General features: G+C 41.1%; 1 protein-coding gene across 1 annotated transcript in view; it reads left to right on the top strand.

Moving 5' to 3' along the window:
• The window catches only part of PLCG2 (phospholipase C gamma 2), a 139,021-nt gene extending 120,865 nt beyond the window's left edge, over positions 1–18,156 (top strand). Inside the window, exons 32-33 of the mRNA XM_025860437.2 lie at positions 16,945–17,129; positions 17,837–18,156. Of these exons, the coding sequence (XP_025716222.1) occupies positions 16,945–17,129; positions 17,837–17,879 (228 nt within the window). The 3' untranslated portion in view covers positions 17,880–18,156. The remainder of the gene's footprint in view (positions 1–16,944; positions 17,130–17,836) is intronic.
• Positions 18,157–22,080: the final 3,924 nt, after the last annotated feature.

The raw sequence follows: 22,080 nt of genomic DNA on the forward strand, positions 1-22,080 counted from the left end.
TGGATGCATACAGTACGCACGAACATGTGCCCTTTACCTACTTCAGAGATGACTTGACGCCTTTTTCTAGGTTATGATTTTCAAAGCCATGAATGCCTGTTTCATCAGGTGAGGGTCCCTCATTTACTTAGCCATTCTCCCAGGGATGGACGATCAGGTTGTTTGCCATTTTTTACTTTATAAATAATGAAGTCTTCATAAACCTTTTTTTGATTAAAAATTATTTCCTGGAGCTAGAGATTTAGTAATGGAATACTAGATCAGAAAGAAAAAACCTGCATCTTTGTGAAAGCATGTTGAACTGTTCTCTGCAAGTAGTTTCTTTTAAGCTGATGTGTTATATCCAGTCTTGCCATTAACTGAAAAAGGGCTTCCCCTCAAATGATTTTAACTTGTGGGATTCAGAAGGGGACAGGAGGAAGTATGAAAACTTGCATATGCATCCTCATTATCATCAATGGGAAGCTGGCAGTACCTGGGATCTCTGCGTACTGATCCTGTGGCAGATGGTGCTGGCTGGGAGCTGAGTTGGGGGGTGGGGGAAGACCAGCATGCTGAGGCTCCCAGTGTGGGCTTAGCCAGAAGAGATGTGTGAAGCCCTTTGCAGAAGGGCTGTAGAGACCCAGGGCGGGGAGCGGCACCCTGCCACTGAGCTGGTCCTAGTTTTGGCGGGTGGTCAAGATTTCTTTACAGTGGGGAAGACCCTCCTTGTGCAGCTAGCGTTTGCCAGTTTGATCCCCAAGAGCAGAGACTTCTGTGCCTGCCACAAGGCCCCACCAACTTGATGTGACTACTGAACACACCAAAGACAGTGTGAAGTAGAAAAGAGACCCAGGTGGAGCCCTGGTACCAGTGGCCAGCAGCTAAAGTTGAGCCATTGGAAGCATCCAAAGAGAACGCTAACATCCAAGTCATAAGAACTTGCAAGGATGTCTAAATAGAGCACTGAAAAAAGACTTTCTGGAATTTGAAACAAACACCTGATTTCTTGAATTTAAAAATTCATCTCATCGACAGAAGTCTGCATTAGTGACCCCAAAGATAACGTGGAAGACACGGCTCACCAGCCAGAGCAATACCCCCATGAAGGAGGCTCAGAGAACAGATACAAGGACCTACATGCAAGCATGTCCCCCAGATCAAAGTGGAAAGGAGGGGTAGGGAGTTGTTAATGGAAGTTAGTAGAGGGAACGTTCTCTTATTTGCTGCTCGAGAGGGTTTACTTGATTCCCTAAAGGGATGAACAGAAGACGCACTGCACCCCAAGGTGGGTTCTAGCACAGGCATACCTTGTTTTATTGCACTTTGCAGATACTAGCCCCCCCCCTTTTTTTTTTTTTTTTTTTACAAGTTGAAAGTTTGGGGCAACCCTGTATTGACCAAGTCTAGTGGCATCATTTTCCCAAAAGCATTTGCTCACGTCTGTCTCTGCCACATTCTGGTAAAATTTTTGTTAGGGTGATCTTTGATGTTACTCTTTGAATTGTTGGGCAGTACACAGGACCACATGCATATAAGACAGCAAACTTAAATGTGTGGGTTCTGACTGTGCCACCCATTAGCCATTCTGTCTCTTTCCCCGAGACACAATATACTGACATTAGGCCAAGGAATAACCCTACCATAGCCTGTGTTCAAGTGAAAGGAATCAGTGGAGGGAGCAGACTTTTACCCCAGACTTCAGCAACCACAACCGTGATCCGGCAGCAAGATGGAGGCCAGACCCTCCACCAGCAAAGAGATGGATTTGCTGAAAACCTCAGATAATGGTGATCATTTTTTTGGCAACAAAGTATTTTTAAGTTATGTACATTGTTTTTTAGACAATGTTATCACACACTAAATAGACTACTGTATAGTGTACACTTAAGTTTTCTTAGCACTGGGAAACCAGTGACTTGCTTTATTGTGGCATTTCCTTTACTGTGGTGGTCTGGAAGCACACCCATAATATCTGAAGTGTGCCTGTAACACTTTGGAATTCCAAGGAAAAATACAAAGCTAGACTTCCCAACATATTATCTACTAAGAAAATAAAGCTAACATCAGACTTGTCCTCTTCAGCACTAGGAAGACTAAAGAGCTCAGTCTCCAGCCACCCCACATGTCAAGACAACAAAAATACATTTGTGGACATGGAAGGTTTTTAGATATGCATCCCCCCCACAAAGGAAACCTCAAGAGAACATAGACGAAGAAAGGAAAATAATTCAGTAGTTTCATTTTATAATATAAGTCTGATTAAGATTTTGTGACGTTGAATACAAGGATTCCTGAAACAAATACACTAAGAAAAATTTTGTTCTAGTCTGGAATTGAAAATATTTAAACATCAGCAAAACCTGGGAGCCAAGAGTTAAAAACCAAGGTGTCCTAAAAAGTTCTGACTTTGATGCGTGGGGGTTCAGATGGCAAATAGCGCATCCTGTAGGTGGAGAACCAATTCTGATACTTTGGTGTGAAAAGAAAATGTCCACTTAATTAGGACCATTAGAAAACTGAAAAAGAAAGTTGACCTGGAATAAAAATAATGAAAAATGTATAGTAATCAAAATGGAAGGGATAGAACATATTGATTTAGCCAATGGGCTGAATTCTCCCATTAGAAAAGCAAAAAAATCGAACTGCAACATTTACAAGAAGTTAGCCTAAAATCAAGAGGATATTGCATGAGCAAAGTTTACAACTCCCCTGCCAAGAATGCTAGAGTTACTGGAAGAAATCGGGAAGAAAAAATTAATCCCCAATTATAATTTAATGATGCCTGGGTGGCTCAGTCAGTTACGCATCTGCCTTCAGCTCAGGTCATCATCTCTGGGTCCTAGGATCGAGACCCACATCAGTCTTCCTGCTCAGCAGGGAGTCTGCTTCTCTCCCTCTCCCCATCACTTGTTTTCTCTCTCAAAAAAAAAAAAAAAAAGGATAAATTAAGACCAAAAGTATCAAAGATCATTAAGAGGAACCATACGGAACGATAGTTTGGTTTACAAAGGGATGCAGGAGGCCTTGGGGTTTAATTAGGACACAGCATCATACCTGAATCTATAAAACAAAAGCTCCCACAAAGGTTACTTGATTAAAAATAAATAAATCAATCAGCAAGGACAGATTATCAAGCTAATATTAACAAGCTTGATTTAAGAGATAAACACCTTTGTGTCCTATCAGTGGATAATATACACTTTCCTTCTATTGTCCAGAAACTTTATAAACTTGATTGCATAATAGTTGCGAAGACAACTTAAATACATTCTAAGAGAAGGATTTCGTAAGTTGCTAAGATTTGGAAGATACTAAAAGCCCAAATGCTCACTATTGGAAAAGAAATTCCTAGATAAAACCAATGAAAACAATTACCTAAACAGCAGTAAAATATTTATGCCATAACTATATTTAGAAGAGGAAAATGCTTGCCTTAAAACCAGAGAAGACTGAAAACACATGCACTAATTGTTCATCTTAGAATTTTTTTTAAACACCGATAAAATAGGAACAAAATAAAGGTGTAAAAGCCAACTGAATGAAATATAAAACATAGAAGAAAAAAGAAACACTGATTCATTAAGATCCATTAAATAAACTCTTTGCTTAATGAAGGAACAAAATAAGAGCAAAAACAAGAGTAAATATTGAGAAGGAGAGTGAACCCCCCAAGAAAATACATTTGTAAACTATGGCATACGGGTGATTACCTTGAAGAATGTACATGGGCGAGAACTGTTTTAAGAAGCTGTAGAAAACTCAGAGTCCTGTAGCACTAAAACAGCTATCAGGTAAAACAGGTATTAGATCTGTATGGTTTTATAGCTAAGTTCTACCTGGATTTAAAGAACCCAATTCTAATGTTAATCCACTGAGGTCAACAGAAAAATGGAAATGCTCCATTAATGTCTAGAAGCTACAGATGTCTGTATCAAAACTGAAGACAGAAGAGGGAGAGCCGCACTTCCAGAGTCGTAGATAATTCTTAAAAAAAAAAAAAAAAAAAAAAAAAAAAAAAAAGCAAGTCCTTTCCAGCTATTTTCTAGAATTTATTACAACTCATTATTTTTTATTCCAATAATGCAAGGATGATTTGGCAACACTTTTAGCGGCAATACATAAATCACTCAATGCCACAAATGTAACCGAATTTTCTCTCTTCACCACAATGTATGTTGATTATTGCCATTCACAAATATGGCTATATAAAGACTCCAGTTTTAAGGAGACTGATTTTTGTTTTGTATTGATTATCTAACCACTTTATTCTAGAAAGAACAGTTAGAAATGTAGGGTGGGAGGCAGGGACAGATAGTTTATCAATATCATGAATGATATTTCCTAACAATTTACACATTAGTGAAATTTAAATAAGAAATGTATACAGCTTATTGGGGCCGCTGGCTGGCTCGGTTGGTAGAGCATGCGACTCTTGATCTCTGGGTTGTGAATTCAAGACCAATGTTGAGTGTAGAGATTACATAAAAAGAAAATCTCTTTAAAAAAAGGAACATAACTTATAAACACTACCTGAAAGGTAGTATGTATCAACCCTTCCAGAAATTGTTTGATGGGAATCAGAGGTATCAATATAAAATTACTTTAAAGTATACATATATAGACACACAGGTAAGTACAGAAACAAATGCATGTTGGCATTGGAAGAGATAGCTCTTCCTTATGGAAGAATTCCAATTAGTAAATGTACAAAGGAATGAGAAATAGAAAATCACGATTTCAACACCAGAGTAATTGCTACAGGTAAGATCTAAGGGATGCTAAAATTAGTGGAAGTTTGAGGAGACACAGGTTGCCTGCATAGTCTTAAAGTATCTTCCTTCAAGAAATTTATTGACTGCAAAGAGAATTACCGTCAGTAATAAGACATGTTGATATCACGCACTTCCTGAGAAGGCTACATCACTTCTTTGACATTCTTGCCAAAGCTGTACCATGCCAGATAAATCATGGGAAAACACCAAACCCAAATAGTAGGACACAGGTCAGATTTGCTGGCTAAACTCTTCGAAAGTGTCACGATCATAAAAGATGAGAGGATGGAGGAAGTGTCACACAGTCTGTGACATTGGAAGACTCTCGGGAGACACAGCAAGTACAGGCAATGTGGGATCTTGGCCAGGATCCTGGAACAGAACAAGGACACTGATGAAAAACCAATGACAACCGAACAGAATGTGTAGTTAACTTCTTAGTTTGGATAACCGCACTGTGGTTGTGTGGGATGGTAGTCCTGGGGAGCAGGGAGGAGACAGGGGATGGGAGAACTCTCTACTTACAGTGCAACTTTATTTTGTCGTAAAAAAAAACAAAAAAACAAAACATCAGTGGGGAATAAAAACTGAAAGGGGGAAAAAAAAAAAACCAACCACCTAAAGGTAGAGAACTGAATGAAGATCTTGTCACAGGCCAGGTGCAGTTCGTTCAAAGATCTTCTCTAAGACTCCAAGGACCCTAAATTTTAAAAATACATAGATCCATCTAAAACGAAGGCTTACCAATGATATAAGGGTTCAAAGTGGGAATAATAAAATCACAAATTGAGAGACCCCCTCCCCAGATGGACATATAGCCATAGGGGAACAGGAGAGAACTGGGGAAAACAGCTAGATCTTTCTCCCCAAAGATAATTCCTAAAAACTGAAAAACCAAGAACTTGCATTTTAAGGTTTTTTTTTTTTTTAAGAACTCTCAATAATCAAAAATTCCTAATTTTGAGGAGCGGGGATCATGAGAGCTGGGGGATGATTAACAAGAAGTCTGGTTTGGTGTTTTTTTTGTTTTTGTTTTTTGGCTAATAATCCTTATAGAACTTCTTGACTTTCAACTTTGTGCATACATAATTAATAAAAACTGAAATTAAAATTTAAAAACCTAAGTAGGAGATGATGCATTGCTGGGGAGCATAGGATATATTCAAGGACCTTTGGTATGAAGGTGACAAGAGAGATGGGTCAGTAGTTGGAGGGGGGTGTGGGCTCAAGGAGGGTTTTTCAATGTGTTTGCTGCTGATGGGAGTCATTTACTAGAGAAGGGAAGGATGGTGCAGGAGGGAGGGGGACCTGGGGCCAGCAGGAAAGAATGGATATAGCCCGCGGGCCCAGGATGGGCAGATTTCCCATGTAATTTCTCCTCTGTTCCACGTAAGACAAGAAGTAAGGCCATTAGCCGAAACCAGGGAGGTCTGAGCGAGAGGTGTGAAACAGTCATCTTAAGAGAGCAGGAAAGAGAATTGCTTAAATACAGCAGGATTGTATTGTTTAACGTGCTTCTATGATAGAGGCATATTAATAGTTTGGATTTTTGCACTGAGAGTCTGTAGTTTTCGGTCAGGTTTTGTTAGGCCGGCTTCTTAACAATTACATGGAGGCATTCTTTCTCAGAGCTGTGGCACATTTTGAATAGAACTGAAATAATTACTGACTACACCTAACATGTTAAAGACATCATTTGTGAAACTTTCTGGGCGAGTCATAAGAGCTTTCTCATTTTCTTCTAGGATAAAATGAGTCTCTTACAGTTTTTTTTTCTTATGGGATAATTTTCTATAATAGAAATATATATGTCTATAATAAAAATTGGAGATGTAAGAGCCTTATAACAAATACAAATACATATTCTTTTCATGACCATCTTGGTTTTTATTTCACAAATTCCTACCATTTCTAGGTTTACCTTTACTGACTCAGTCTGCTTCCCTTAGACCTGTTCTTTTTACAACTCCTTGTGTTTGGATATTTAATTCATTTATTTCCTATCCTTTTTGGGTGCTAATACAATGGGGGCTGAAGGCCATCCCCAAGTAGATGATTCAGGGCTAGGTGACGCTTCCTCTCCTGAAACACACTTCAGAAAAAAGGACATGGCACGTGCCCAGGACTCGGGCCAGTGATCGGTCGCTTGCTGGAGGGACTGGGGTAAAAGTGGACACAGCGCTGAAGCCAGGATATGTACTATTCCTGAGAACCTAGAGCTCTAAGCAATCACCTTAGCCCTTTGCTGGCCGTACCCTGTGAATCCCCATTTAGAACATTCAGTAAAGGACCGGGGCCCCTGGCTGGCTCACTTGGAAGGGCATGCAAGTCTTGATCTCAGAGTCCTGAGTCTGAGCCCCACGTTGGCTGTGGAGGTTACCTAAATAAATAAGTAATTAAAAAAAAAAAAAAAAAAAAGAACATTCAGAAAACCAGATACCAATGTATAGATTCAGGGAGGAAAGAAACCCCATTCAAGATGAGCTTGCACATTATCATTTTAAGATGCTTGAGGAAAATATAGCTAACAAATATAACAGCAAGAGGATTCACCCAGTGAATCTGAAAATAATTTTGAATTTTTTTTTAAAAAACAATCCAATGAGTATCTGCATTTTAAAAAGAACCACCTTTTTTACTATTATGTAGGACTGAGAGGGCCAGTTAGAAATCCTGGAAATACAGTTTGAAAACCCTTAATTTCCTTTTACAGCTTAGTAGTGGGAAATTCTGGAATGGATATGGTTAAGGAAAGAATCTGTAAATGTAAAGATTGTATTAGGGAATTTGCTTTCAAACTGCAAGACAAGATAAAAATATGAAAAGGGTAAAAAAAAAAAAAAAGTATAGAATGCAGAGCTCCAGCATAAAGTATTGGAAATGTTCATGGCTAAAAATCTTCTGGTACTGAAGAAGCACGTACTCTCCACCTATAATCAACAGCAGTATGAATATGCACATAAAGACCCATTCCACTGAACTGGCAGAAAACCAGAATAAAGAGAAAATTATAAAAATGAAAAAGGTTACCTTTAAAGGATTCTATGAAGGACTGGCAGACCACAAGCACTCCCCTCTATAGCACCCACAGCCTCAAGACTAAGGGATATCTTCAGAAGACTTAAGACACAAAGCTGTAAGTCTAGACATTCTGTATCCTAATAATTACCATTCAAGAGTGAGGGCAAAATGATAGTTTTCAGACCTACAGAGATAGATGATTTAGTACCAATAAACCTTTGCTAAAAAGAACTACCAAAGTCCTTACTTAGGCAAGAAGGACTACAATGCAAGAAGCAATGGTGACCCATGAAATCAGTAAACTATTAGAAAATATCATGGAACACTACATCAAAAACTAATGATATAATGTATGGTGATTAACATAACATAATAAAAACAAAACAAAAAAACAAATAACTGTAGGGGGCATCTGCGTGGCTCAGTCAGTTAAGCGTCTGCCTTCGGCTCAGGTCATGATCCCAGAGCCCCGCATCGTGCTCCCTGCTTGGCGGGAAGCCTGCTTCTCCCTCTGCCTTCTGCCCCTCCCCACCCTACTTATGTGCTCTTTCTCTCTGCTCTCAAAAAAAAAAAAAAAAAACTGTAGACTTGGAAAAAGCTAAATTTTGTGTGAAAACTCTGACTCAAAAGAAAACCAGGAAATAACGATCCCAAAACTCTAAGAGGGAATGAGGGAGTCTTGATCAAGAAGGGTGCACAGGGCAGACAATCTTCTATTTCCTCTTTTGGCATCTCCACAGCTGTTTATAGTTATTAATTAAACCGTGTATATATTTCTACATACTTCTCTGAATACTCGTTATAGAATACAGAGTACCGAATTCATATATATATAACATGGCATAAACGCACTGGGATTCAGAAAATGAGATAAAGGTCTGCAAGCATAGATGCATTAGTAGAAAACATGGATCTTGAACTTAACCTGAACCAAAGTCATTATAAATGAAAGCAACAGAAGTTGTTTTATTCTGGGTAGAGGGAAGGTGAAGAGAGATCATTTGTAGTACAGGTTTAAGACTTAAATGCAACTTCTGCTCTATTTCTTTTAAAGATTTTATTTGAGAGAGAGCACAAATGGGAGGGGCAAAGGGAGAGAGAATCTTTAGCAGACTCTGTGCTGAACACAGAGCCTGACATGGGGCTCGAAATCACGACCTGAGCCGAAACCGAGTTGGATGCTTAACCGACTATGCCACTCAGGAGCCCCTGCTTTATTCTTAATAGGAAGAGAAGCTGGTCTCCTTGGGCAAACATGAAGTAGAGCCACTACTGACTCTCCCCAGTGCCTCACTGCATGTACTGAATAGTCACAGGGACCGTCCCTCTCACCTCCTCGCTCTGTGCAAGTCGGTCTTTTTCTCCTCTGCGCCTTTGCAAGTGGCCAGAATACTCTCTGCCATTGCCCTCCCCACTCTCCAAAGTCAGAGTTCTAGTTATCCTGGTGGATGTCCATGATGTTTTGTTAGGTTGTTAAGGTGGGGAAAAAAGTGTGCAGAGCAAGGTATGGTCTGAGTCCACTTTTTTGTAAAGATAAATGACAAGAGAAACCCATTCTTGAATACTGATGGCACATTTTTGTAGCGCTGGAGTCTCTCACTTGAACTACTCCATCAGTAATAGCAGCTAACAGACTGACCTCCGGAGTATCTTTTTCATAATGGTAGATGGTGGAGTAGGAGGGTCCTGAGCTCATCTCCTCCCGTGGACACATTGAGAAATCTACAGATAAGAAACCCACTCAGAAAATGACCCGAAGAGTGTCAGAGCAGATTGTCCCCAGCTAAAGACCTAAGAAAAAGCCACAGCAAGAAGGGTCCGAGGGGCAGAAACAAGGTTGGGACCCAACCCCCCAGTGCAGTGACCCACAAGCAGGAGGAATATCCCAGGTGAAGAGGTGCTCCCTGCAGAGCAACGGAATCCAGTCCCACATCAGGAACGCCGGGCCCTGGGGACCTGCCGTGGGAAGACAAGCCCCCAGTCTGGCTTTGAAGATCAATGCGGCTGAAGTGCCAGAGAGTCAGCAGGCGATAGGAAACCAAGACTCCACTCGTGCAGGGCCACGGTGCTGTGTCGCTCCGACTGAGACCCCGCACAGAGGCAGCTGTTTGAAAGCACCTGGGTGACACATGGAGTTACTAATTTCAGGGCATGTGCTGGAGGGTCTGGGATCTGTAGGAGTTGTCTCTAGGAATGGAAGTGTGGGTAGATGCCATTTTTCTTGCCCTCCTTCAGCCTAGCTGGCAGGATGCTGGTAGCAGCCAATTCTGACGCTCTCCATCTACTGTGCTAGCGCCATTCACCCCACCAGGCATTCTCCTGCAGACTCCCCCCAACCCCAGCAGGTGCCCCTGCCCTCAGCAAATACCACCCTGCCACAGGCAGTGGGCAGCTCTGGTCAAGACCAGAGCCCCTCCAAAGTGACTCCTGGGGAGGGGGAGGCAGGCCCAATCACCATAGGGGGGCATACACAACCATGGAGCTCCTGGTTCTTGTGACCAGGGGCCATCACACTACTGGGCCCCACAGTACATCTCCATAAAGCTGCTGCTTTGAAGACCAGGAGACGTAGCTGACCTACCTAATACATAGATACAAACAGACAAAATGAGACAGAGGACTATGTTCCAAATGCAAGAACAAGATAAGACCTTAGAAAAAGAACTAAATGAAATGGAGATTAACAATCTACCTAGTCAAGCGTTTATTTTTTTTATTTTTATTTTTAGTCAAGAGTTTAAAAGTAATGGTCATAAAGATGGTCACCAGACTCGAACTCAAATTTTAGCAGAAATAGAAAATATAAAGAACCGATCAAAATTGAATACAATAACTTAAAACCACACTCGAGGGTGAAGGATGTAGAGCAGATCAATGATCTGGAAGACAGGACAGTGGAAAGCATCCAAGCTAAATAGCAAAAAGAATAAAAAATAATGAGGATAGGTTAAGGGACCTTTAGGAAACATCAAGTATACTAACTTTCACATTATAGGAGTCCCATAAAGAGAAGAGAACGGGGCAGAAAACTTAAGAAATAATAGCTGAAAACTTCCCTAAGGTGGAAGGAAACACATCCATGTTCAGGAAGCACAGAGAGTCCCAAATAAGATGAACCCAAGGAAATCCACATCAAGACACATAACAATTAAAATGTTGAAGATTAAGGATAGAAAATCTTAAAATCAAGAGAAAAGAAAATAGTTACATACAAGGGAAACACCATATGGCATCAGCTGATTTTTTTCAGCAGAAACTTTGCAGACCAAAGGGAGTGGTATCATATATTCAAAGTGCTAAAAGGAAAAAACAAACAATCCTAAAACCAAGAATACTCTACGTGGCAAGTTATTCAGAATTGAAGGAGAGAGTGAGTTTCCTAGACAAAAGGTAAAGGAATTTATCACCACTAAACCAGCCTCACAAGAAATGGTAAAGAGACTTATTTCAGTAGAAAAGCCCATAACTAGAAGAAAATTATGAAAGGAAAAAATTTCAGTGGTAAAAGCAAACATAAAGGTAGAGAATCACTTATAAAGCTAGTACAAAGTTTAAAAGACAAAAGTAGTAAAATCAGTTCTGCAGACAGAAATTAGTTAAGGGACACAAAATAAAAAGATGTAAATTGTGATGCCATATACATAAAATGTGAAGCAAGGGAGTAAAAATGTAGTGCTTTTGGGCTGTTCAAACTTTGGTTTGAACTTGAGATCAACTTAGTACAGACTGCTAATATACACAGGATATATGTGATCCTTGTGGTAATCACAAACCAAAAACCTGTAATAGATACACAAAAAGATAGAAAGGAATCCAAGCATAACACTAAAGAAAGTCATCAAATCCTGAAAAAAGAAAAAAAGAAAAGAACACAGAACTACAAAAACAATCAGAAAACAATGAACAAAATGGCAATAAGTATATGCCTATAAGTAATTACTTGAAATGTCAGTGGACTAAATGTTCTATCTCTATGCTGCCGTCTATGTGCTTCCTCCAAGAAACTCAATTCGGATGTAAAAACACTGAAAGTGAGGGATGGGTACAGAAATACTCCATGCAAATGGAAGTGGGAAAAAAAAAAAAAAAGAGTTGCAATAGCAATACTTATATCTAAAAAAGAAAAAAAAAAAGACTTAAAAAAAAGCGTAACAAGAGACAAGGCCATTACATAATGATAAAGGGATCAATCCAGCAAGAGGCTATAGCAATTGTAAATATCTATGCACCCAACGTAGGAGCATCTAAATACATAAAGGGAGAAATGGACAATAAAATAATCGGAGGGGACTTTAACATGTCACTTAAATCAATGGATAGATTATCCAGACATAAAATCAGGAAGGAAACAGTGGTTTTGAGGAACACTTTAGACCAGATGAACTTAACAGGTATATACAGAACATTCCATCCCAAACCAGCAGAATACACATTCTTTTCAGGGGCACGTGTTACAATCTCCAGGATAGGTTACATTTTAGGCCACAAAACAAGTGTCATTAAATTTAAGAAGACTGAAATCATATGCAACATTTTTCCAACCACAACGGTTTGAAACTAGAGACCAATTATGAAAAATACTTGGGAAAAAACAAGGAAACTAAACAGGATACTAAACGACCAGTGGGTCAACAAAGATATCAAAGAGGAAATCAGAAAACACCTGAGAAAAATGAAAACGGAAACAACAGTTCGAAATCTCTGGGATGCAGCAAGAGCAGTTCTAAGGGCAAAGCTAATGGAAATATAGACTTAACCCAAGAAAAAAACAAATCTCAAACAATCTCTACTTTTACTTAAAGGAACTAGAATAAGAACAAAAAACAAAGCCCAAGTTTAGTAGAAAGAAGGAAATAATAAAGATCAGAATGGAAATGAAATAGAGACTACAAAAAAAAAAAAAAAACCCCAAAAAAAACAACCACCACTGGAAGGAAGGGCTGTTTCTTTGAAAAGATAAAATTGATAAACCTTTAGCCAGACTCATCGGACCCAAAATTAAAGGGGACTTCATGCAGGAAAAGTTACAAGTGACACCACAGAAACATAAAGGATTATAAAATACTACCAAAAATTATACACCAAGTTGGACTACGTAGAAGAAATGGATAAATTCCTAGAAACATACAGTCTTCTAAGATCGAAAGAAGAACAGAAAATAGACTAGTAAGCAAATCAAATCAACAATCAAAAAACTCACAACAAAAAAGCTCAGGACCAGATGGCTTCACAGGTGAATTCTACCAAGCATTTTTTTTTTAAGATTTTATTTATTTATTTGAGAGACAAAGGGCACGAGCAGGGGGAGCGGCAGGCAGAGGGAGAAGCAGGGTCCCAGCCGAGCAGGGAGCCCCATGTGGGACTTGATCCCAGGACCCTGAGACCATGACCTGAGCCTTAGGCAGATGCTTAACCCACTGAGCCACCCGGGTGCCCTTTACCAAGCATTTAAAGAGTTAGTAACCTATCCTTCTCAAACTATTCCAAAAAGCTGAAGAGGAAGGAATGCTTCAAATTTCATTCTGAGGCCAGCATTATCCAGATGCCAAAACCAGACAGACACACATACACACATGAAAATTACACACCAATATGCCTGATAAACATAGATGCAAAAATCCTCAACAACATATTAGCAAAGTGAATTCAACAATACATTAAAAGCACCATTCACCACCATGAAGGGGGATTTATTTCAGGGGTGCAAGAATGGGTCATTATCCACAAATCAAAGTATTTATCACATTAAATAAAGGATAAAAATCATCTCAATAGATGCGGGAAAAACATTTGTCAAAATTCAACATCCATTTACTATAAAATCTCTCAAAGTGGGGGTAGAGGGAACATACCTCAAAATAATAAAGGCCATATATGACAAACCCAGAGCAAACATCATACTCAACAGTGAAAAGCTAAAAGCTTTTCCTCTAAAATCAAGAACAGGACAAGGGTGTACACTCTAATTCAACATACTATTGGAAGTCCTAGCCACAGCAATAAGACAATAAAAGGAATCCAGATTGGTAAGGAAGAAGTAAAACTTAGCAGATGACATGACACTATATATGGAAAATCCTAAAAACCACCAAAAAGCCATTATAACTAATAAGTGAATTAAGTTGCAGGATACAAAATTAACATACAGAAGTCTGTCGTGTTTCTGTACACCAATAACAAGTTAACCGAAAGAGAAATTTAAAAAAATCCCATCTACAATTGCATCATAAAGGATAAAGTACCTAGAAATAAATTTCACCAAGGAGGTGAAAGACCTGTACTCTGAAAACTTTAAAACACTGATGAAAGAAACTGAAGATGATGCGATTAGATGAAAAGTTATACCATGCTCATGGATTGGAAGAATGTTGTTAAAATGTCCATATTACCCAAGGTAATCTACAGATTCAATGCAATCCTTATCAAAATACCAACAGCATTTTTCACAAAAATAGAATAACCTTCAAACTTGTATGGAATCACAAAAGAACAGCCAAAGCAGTCTTGAGAAAGAACAAGGCTGGAGGTATCACACTTCCAGATTTCAAGATAAACTACAAACTACAGTAATCAAAACAGTGTGGTACTAGCACAAAAACAGACACATAGATCAATGGAACAGAATGGAGAGTGCAGAAATAAGCCACACTTATATGGTCAATGACAAAGTAGGCAATAATATACAATGGGAAAAGACAGACTCTTCAATAAATGCTGTTGGGGAAACTGGACAGCTTCCTGGAAAAGAATGAAATTGCACTACTTCCATACACCATACACAAAAATAAACTCAAAATGAATTAAAGACCTAAATGTAAAGACCCGAAACCACAGAACTCCTAAAAGAAAATACAGGTATTAACTCTTTGGACATTGGCCTTAACAATACTTTTCTGGATCTGTCTCCTCAGGCAAGGAAAACAAAAGCAGAAATAAACAAGTGGGCCTACTACATCAAACTAAAAAGCTTTTTTCACAGCAAAGGAAATCATCAACAAAATGAAAAGGCAACCTACTGAATTCATACAACCCAACACCAAAAAACAAACAAACCAATCTGATTAAAAAATGGGCAGAGGATCTGGACATTCTTCCAAAGAAGACATACAGAGATGGCCAACAGACACATGAAAAGATGCTCAATATTACTGATCATCGGGGAATGCAAATCAAAACCACAATGAGAAATCAACCTCACACCTGTCAGAAGGACTAGTATTGAAAAGCAAAAAGAGCACATGTTGGCAAGGGTGTGGAGAGAAAGACAACCTCAGCGTTGGTAGGAATGGAAATTCGTGCGGCCATTGTGGAAACAGTATGGAGGGTCCTTCAAAAAATTAAAACTAGAACTACCATACAGTCCAGTAATTCCACTTCTGGGTATTCACCCAAAGAAAAAGAAAACACTAATTCAAAAAGATATATGCACCCCTATGTTTATTGTAGCATTATACACAACAGCCAAGATAGGGAAGCAACCTGTCTACTGATAGATGAATGGGTAAAGAAAATGTGGTACATATACAATGGACTATTACTCAGCCATCAATAAAGATTGAAATCCTGCCATCTGCAGCCACATGGATGGGCCTAGAAGGTATTATGTTACATGAAATAAGAGAAGGACCAATACTATAGGATTTCACTTAGATGTATAATTTAAAAACCAAAACAAATTAACAAAACAGAAATAGACTCAAATACAGAGAGAGAGTTGGAGTGGGAGGATTAGCGAAACAGCTGAAGGGGATTGAGAGGTACATACTTCCAGTTCTAAGTCATGGGAATGAAAAGTACAGCAGAGGGAATGTAGTCAATATTGAAATAACTTCGTATGGTGACAGATGGTAACAACACTTATGGTGGTAAGCTTTCATAACGTCTGTAATTGCCAAATCACTGTTGTACAACTGAAACCAATATTGTAGGTCAACTATACTTCAATTAAAAATTTAAATTATAAAAAATCAGTAGAGTAAAACATCCTCTTTCTCCCATGCTGAAATCTCAACTCCTTACTGTGATAATTTTTTTTTTCTTAACATAATGGAGGGAATATTTTGGGTAGGACAACTGCAGTGTTTAATGGCAGAGCTTGCTTCAGTCATGGCTGGATCCAGGTGCTCATTCCAGTGGCTCTATTTCCCTCTCTCTTAACTTCATTCCCAACTTTCTCTACATGATAGCAAAGGGACCACTATCAACTAGAAACATTCACTGCTCTTTCAACTGATCTCCAAGAAAAGAAACTTTTTTTTCCCCCCCTAACAAGAGCACCAACCAAAGTCCCATAGAATTGGCCTGGCTTGGTTTGTGCTCACAGGTGGTGGGCAGGGGGAGTAAGACATCATTACCAGCCAGAACAGAGTTGCATACCACCTCTGGGGGGCATAACCTATGTTAGTTTGGTTTGGGAGGGATGATGTAACAGCTTTGCGATATAATTCATATACCATATAAATCACCCATTTAAGATGTGCTATTCGGTGGTTTTTAGTGTATTCAGAGTTGTGCATCCATCACCATGATCAATTTTAGAACATTTTCATCACCCCAAAAACACACACTTGCTCTTTAGCTATGTCTACCCCCAGCCCAGGCAACCACTACTTTTCTGTCTGTACGAATTTACCTGTTCTGGACATTTCATAGAAATGCAATCAACATGTGTGGTCTTTTGGAACTGGCTTCTTTAACTTAAATAATGTGCAAGGCTCATCCATGTTGTAATGTGCGACCTTGCGTTTTAAGGTCGTCAAAGATCGGCCGGCCCCTGCTTCCCTTTCTGTCCTGTTAGGCTGCTCTCCCCCTTCCCTGTTGTGTCCTACTTTAAGCACAAAGCTACTTAGACCCTTTGCATTCGGGTAAGGACCAGAGGGGGACAGAGAATGAAAACCCACATTTAGGCCCTAGGATCAGTGGGCAATGCGGTTATTGCAGTGTTTCACAAAAAAGCCACCCTTTATTGGGGGGACAGGGGTTTTTCAAACTGCTTGCTTCCAATGGAATAAATAATTGTGAGTTTTATCTTCGGTTAAAATGGGCCCTGCCTTTTTGGGGGGGGGGAGATAATCCCAGTTTTGAAACTTCTGCCCCCTGCTCCGCTCACTCACTCTGTGAAGATACAGAGCCCCACACGGTCCCCATGTGGCTGCTCTCTCCCCTCCAGGAAAGCGAAGAGGAACTTTACTCCTCCTGCCGCCAGCTCAGAAGGCGGCAGGAAGAACTGAACAATCAGCTCTTTCTGTACGACACACACCAGAACTTGCGCAATGCCAACCGGGACGCCCTCGTTAAAGAGTTCAACGTCAATGAGAACCAGCTCCAGCTGTACCAGGAGAAGTGCAACCGGAGGTAGGCTGGCCCCTCCCCCAACTGCAGATGCCCAGGTCTTGCTCCTCCAAGCAGTGATGTGGGGCACTTGAAGCCTGGCCCCCATCTTTAGAAATTCCTTGACTGATCCCTCAATGCTAAGGCTCTTTGCTCTATAAATAAACTTAACAGTAATTTTTCTTAAGTATCTGCACCTTCCCTAAGCCAAACTGTCACCCCTAGGAGGACACTTTGATGTAACAGTGAAACTAAACTGTGACCTCTACCTTCCAAAGAGCCTTGTCACGTTCCTGCGGTCCAGTGGTTCTGGATTGGGGCAGAACCCACCCCCTGGCCCCCAAGGGATGCTTCTGGTTGTGCTACGGAAGTAATATGGGGAGGGGTGTGGGCAGCCAGGTCCGCCCAGGGCCCTGCAGTGTGCCAGACAGCCCTGCTCAACAGAACTAGCCTGAACTGCCCAAACAGACTCAGCGGGAAACAGTGTAGACTCTCTACCCACATGCTCATTTCGTCCGAAGCATAGCCTACAGGGTAGCAGGGAGCCCAGTGCAATGCCCAGTGCAATGCCCAGTGAGGACTCGGAGATTCAGAGAGGCTACCTGTCTTGCCAGGAGCCCACCTCCCTCACCGTCAGCCCTCTTCCAGCCAGCCACAGAGGTCCTGCAGCTGTTGGGCACACGGCCCGGGTCTGAGCCTAATGCCTGATGCTGAAATCTGTTTTATTGCAGGTTAAGAGAGAAGAGAGTCAGCAACAGCAGGTTTTACTCCTAGGAGACGGGGCACATGACTAAGGGGGTCACGTGTGCATTTGTCCTCTCTTCAGGCCCTGGGAATATGCTCATCTGTGGGGTCATCCTCTCCTCAAGCCTGGCCTCAAGAGGACATTTCTGGAGATCCCATTGGCAGGAGTTGAGGTTATTTCCTGCTCATTTTTTCATCTCGGACAGTTTCTTAACTTATATTTTCTATAGAGGATCGTGGAAACTGTGTTCCTCATTTTTGGCCTCTCGTGTTCCAAACCCCCTTGAATAAAAGCCGTGAAAATCCCGCTCAGTTACCCCTCCTGTGCACGACCCATACAATGACCAGCATCCCTTTTCCACCTCTAGAGACCCAGGTAGTTGACTTCCACGGGGGGAGGAGGCCAATATGTAAGGAACGGATTCATTAGATTCTGCAAAGGAGGTTAACTAAAAGGCAAACGATTCCTCAGTTAAGGCCACCGGCTTTCACCAGGGCCCACGGAGGAGCCCTGCCCCCGGCTGCCGTCCCTGCCGGCCTCCCCTGGCCCGGGTCAGCGGGCTCAGCTCCGAGCATGCTCCCGCTGGCTGGCCACACCTCAAAGGGGGGGTGGATTCCCCCCTCAAAGGGGGATTGAATCTTCAGGAGGACAGCTTCAGTCCATGGTGGAGGCTTGCTCTGTGACCGCAGTTATGGGGGGTGGGTGGGGACCCCTTTGAATTAGAAAGTCTGTCAGAGAGACCAGAAACTCACTGAAGGCTCAGCCAGCCTCTTAACCCCTGGCTCTGCTCACTCAGGAGCTGGCTGCGAGCCCGTGGAGAGGCCCCGAGTCCACAGCTCTCCACAGACAAGAGGTCATCTACTGATTTGAAAAAGTGACGACAGTTAGCCCTCCGGGTCATCCCATTTTTCTGGACCACCAAGCTAAGCCTTAGCACAAAAAAATCCCATCTGCAGCCATCCCGGAAGGGGCTGACCCACCTAGGACAGAGGGTATTCCTCTCCAGCTCGATGCGGATACAACCGAGTGATGTACAGGGTGAGGGTTTAATAAGGTTTCTCAAAGACAAGGATAGTGTGGGGGTGGAGGGCAGGACGCTGTAAAGTCACAACTTGCTCAGAGGGAATGGAGAATTGACTTGGTGGGGGAGGGGAGGTAACTGTGAGAAAACACATTGTATCAGGATGACCAACTAGCAAGAAGCCTGGTGGGTTGACTGCTTGGAAATGGATCCTAGCAACCCCTTCAGGAACCCCCTACTTACCCTGGACTTAGCAAGTCTGCGTTATTGCTGGGAAGTCCATTAAAACCAGCCAGGCTGTGTGTGATCAAAAGGCCTTATGCCTGCATTCCAAAAAAAGTTTTTAAGCACCTCAAAATACCAAGCACTGTGCCCATGGTCAGGGGTACGATGTAAAAAAAAAAAAAAAAAAATAGGGGTTAAAAAAAGGTCGTGCTCGCTGTTCTTCTGGAACATTATCCACATGCTCCTGAAAGAAGTGCATTTTACCTTACCTGAAGCCCGAAGTATAGGTAACAGCAGTCTGACTCAGTGGAGCTGTTACCTTGTGACATTACTTATTTATCGAACTGGAGTTGCTATTTTAGTTGGCAGTAGCAACTGAGCGAATATTCCTGATGGTGGCAAATGTTCAAAGCAACTTTGAATAGAAGTGAGAAGCAAAGACACTGAGCTGAGTGCTACAGCAAAGAAAGGAATTTGCAGACTCTAGAGCCAGTGTCCTGTTCACCATTGGCCAGGTGGCCACTGAAGCCTAATCACTGCACCCCCAGCCCTACCTCCAGACTTCTTTTGCCTCCATCATTACCTCTACACCACAGAGCTCAGGTGCTGCTGTCGTCCCCCGTTTTCAGCTCAGCAGGGAGTAAGAGACCTAAACCTTCCCATTTCACTCCATTTTAAAGTCAAAGAGCTAAAGCCTGGATCCCCTTTCTGCTTAAAATGGATTTTCTGCTAGTGTGTCAAAGAAATTAAGATGGGGTGGCATAGAAGGCAAAAACGAAGCATCTTTCCAGCTGTTACCATGTAAAATCCATACCCAGCCACACCTATGCTGAGAAAAAGCAGACACTGGGGGTAGTGGGGGTTAGAGCATAAATGGTGCTGGGAAGAACTCTTTCCCTAAGACTGTCTCCTCCTAGGTGCTACAGTGACTTGAATCCACCATTAGGGAGTATTGGCTTTTGCTCATCCATTCTCCCCTTAATAGGGGAAAACCTGAATTTAACTGAGAGAAGGTGGGGCCAGGATTCTCTCAGGAAAGACACAGAGAGGGAACATGAAGGGCACCGGTGATACCACTACTCTTCCCATAGTCTGCCCGGATGCCACAGAACCTAAACATAAGATATTCAGCTGAGATTGTGGCTTAACCATCGTGGAATAAGCACAATTCAGGCCCAAGCAGAACAGAGGAGCATCTTGAGAGACACCAGCAGCATAGCAGATCCAAACCACGACTGTGTACGTGTTACACTGTTTTTGTTATCCGTTTCTCTAGGTGGAGCATTTAGAATAGGTTTTATGACATGGAAAAAATAAAGGGGTTGGGGCTGGTTAGATCATTAGAGTTTGGGAAATTCAGGTTGTACAAAGTTAAATAATTTCTCTGCTGCGAAACGTGGCTGTCCTAAAGTGCACAGTGAAGAGAGGTGTGGAATATCACAGTTCCCAAATTAGATTTCTCAATCCTTTCACCAAGGGATGTCTATCTCATGGGACTAGTGTGCGAGGCAGCACAATTGAGGGCCGGCTACTCTATGAAGAAGACAGCCACAGAGGTGCATGACTGCCTCAGTTGGAAGAGCAAGCAACTCTTGATCTCGGGGTCATGAGCTTGAAGCTCCATGTTGGGTGTAGAGATTACTAAAAAATTAAAAAGGCAGCCAGGCAACAGAATCTAATAATTGATATACTTTGTGACTTAGTTAAATAAAATCTGAACTTAAGCCACTAAGGCCAATGGTCATAAAATGGGGCAGCCTTACCCCCACCTATCTACCACAGCTTTCTAAGGAATACACAGGGCTCAAATAGTTTTAGGGGATCAATTTTCAGATCCTTACCTTCCTATTTTACTCTTTCTTAAGACTCATCTGCCTCAGAAAATGCCTTTTTCTCCCCTTAAAAAGAAAATGCTCTTTCCCCAGAGTCAGTCTTAAACTATGGAGCATGACTTAAGGTATAACATTTAAAATATGAGTGCTCGGAAAGTGAAAGCCTCTTAACAATCAGGTACAAATCCTTCTGCCATTCCGGTGGCTCTCAATTCTTTTGATTTCAATGAAGTTGAAGGAACACCCAAGATTTCTCAGTATTTTAGCATGTAGTTCTGAAGGCCTTGGAAGAATTCAGCTATCACGCTATCACAAAAGTGCCTTCTGTTCCCGTCTCCCTATCTCCTCGAACAAAGATCAGCAACACTTCCATACATAAAATTGCCAAGGGAGAAAAGAATTGATACTGTGACCATTCTAACAAAGGTAACCTTCATCTACAGAGAGATGAAATAAAGGGGGAGAAGCTTCCTTCAACACACTGACACATTGCCAATGAAATTTTACTATGTTTAATTATTAAAATTTGTACTATATTAGTTTTATTGATCAAGTTCAATCCAGAAGAAAGTTTCAAATACATAGAGCCTTATGATTTATAGAATATAGAATTGTGTTACAAATATGCAAAGAAACAATATAAAAGCCAAAAATCAATAGGCTAAAATTTTGAAGGGAAGTAGAATAAAAATACACATTCAAGGAGTAAAAGGAAAAAGTGTGCTATTTCCTACCATCAAAAATTGCCTTATTCATGTAATTTTTTACAAGGGTGATAGTGTCTCTCAGCTCTTGTATTTAGAACCTCTAGGCTAAACTTAAAGAGGAATGTAAGCATTTTATTTAAAGATGCAGTATCTACAACATGCTGACAACTTGGATCCTTTACAATGATTTACGATGAAAAATTTTAGACATCCATTTAGAAATGTTCAGGTGGATACTCAGATTTTCAAAATTCACTGAAGAGGTCTCTGAGTGTTAAATTTTAAGACGGCTGATCTGGGGCCACTAAGTGATGAGTTGCACTTGAAACCAAGAAGGACAGCTAAAAGGGGCCCCAATCCTTTTAACAAATTTAAAATGGATAAAACTAATTTTCAGGGCACCAGGGTGGCTTAGTTGGTTAAGCGTCCAACTCACGATCTCAGT

The sequence above is a fragment of the Callorhinus ursinus genome, unplaced genomic scaffold (genome assembly GCF_003265705.2).
Source record: "Callorhinus ursinus isolate GAN/ISIS: 27379988/994484 unplaced genomic scaffold, GSC_fseal_2.0 scaffold46, whole genome shotgun sequence".
NCBI classification, from domain to species: Eukaryota; Metazoa; Chordata; class Mammalia; order Carnivora; family Otariidae; genus Callorhinus; species Callorhinus ursinus.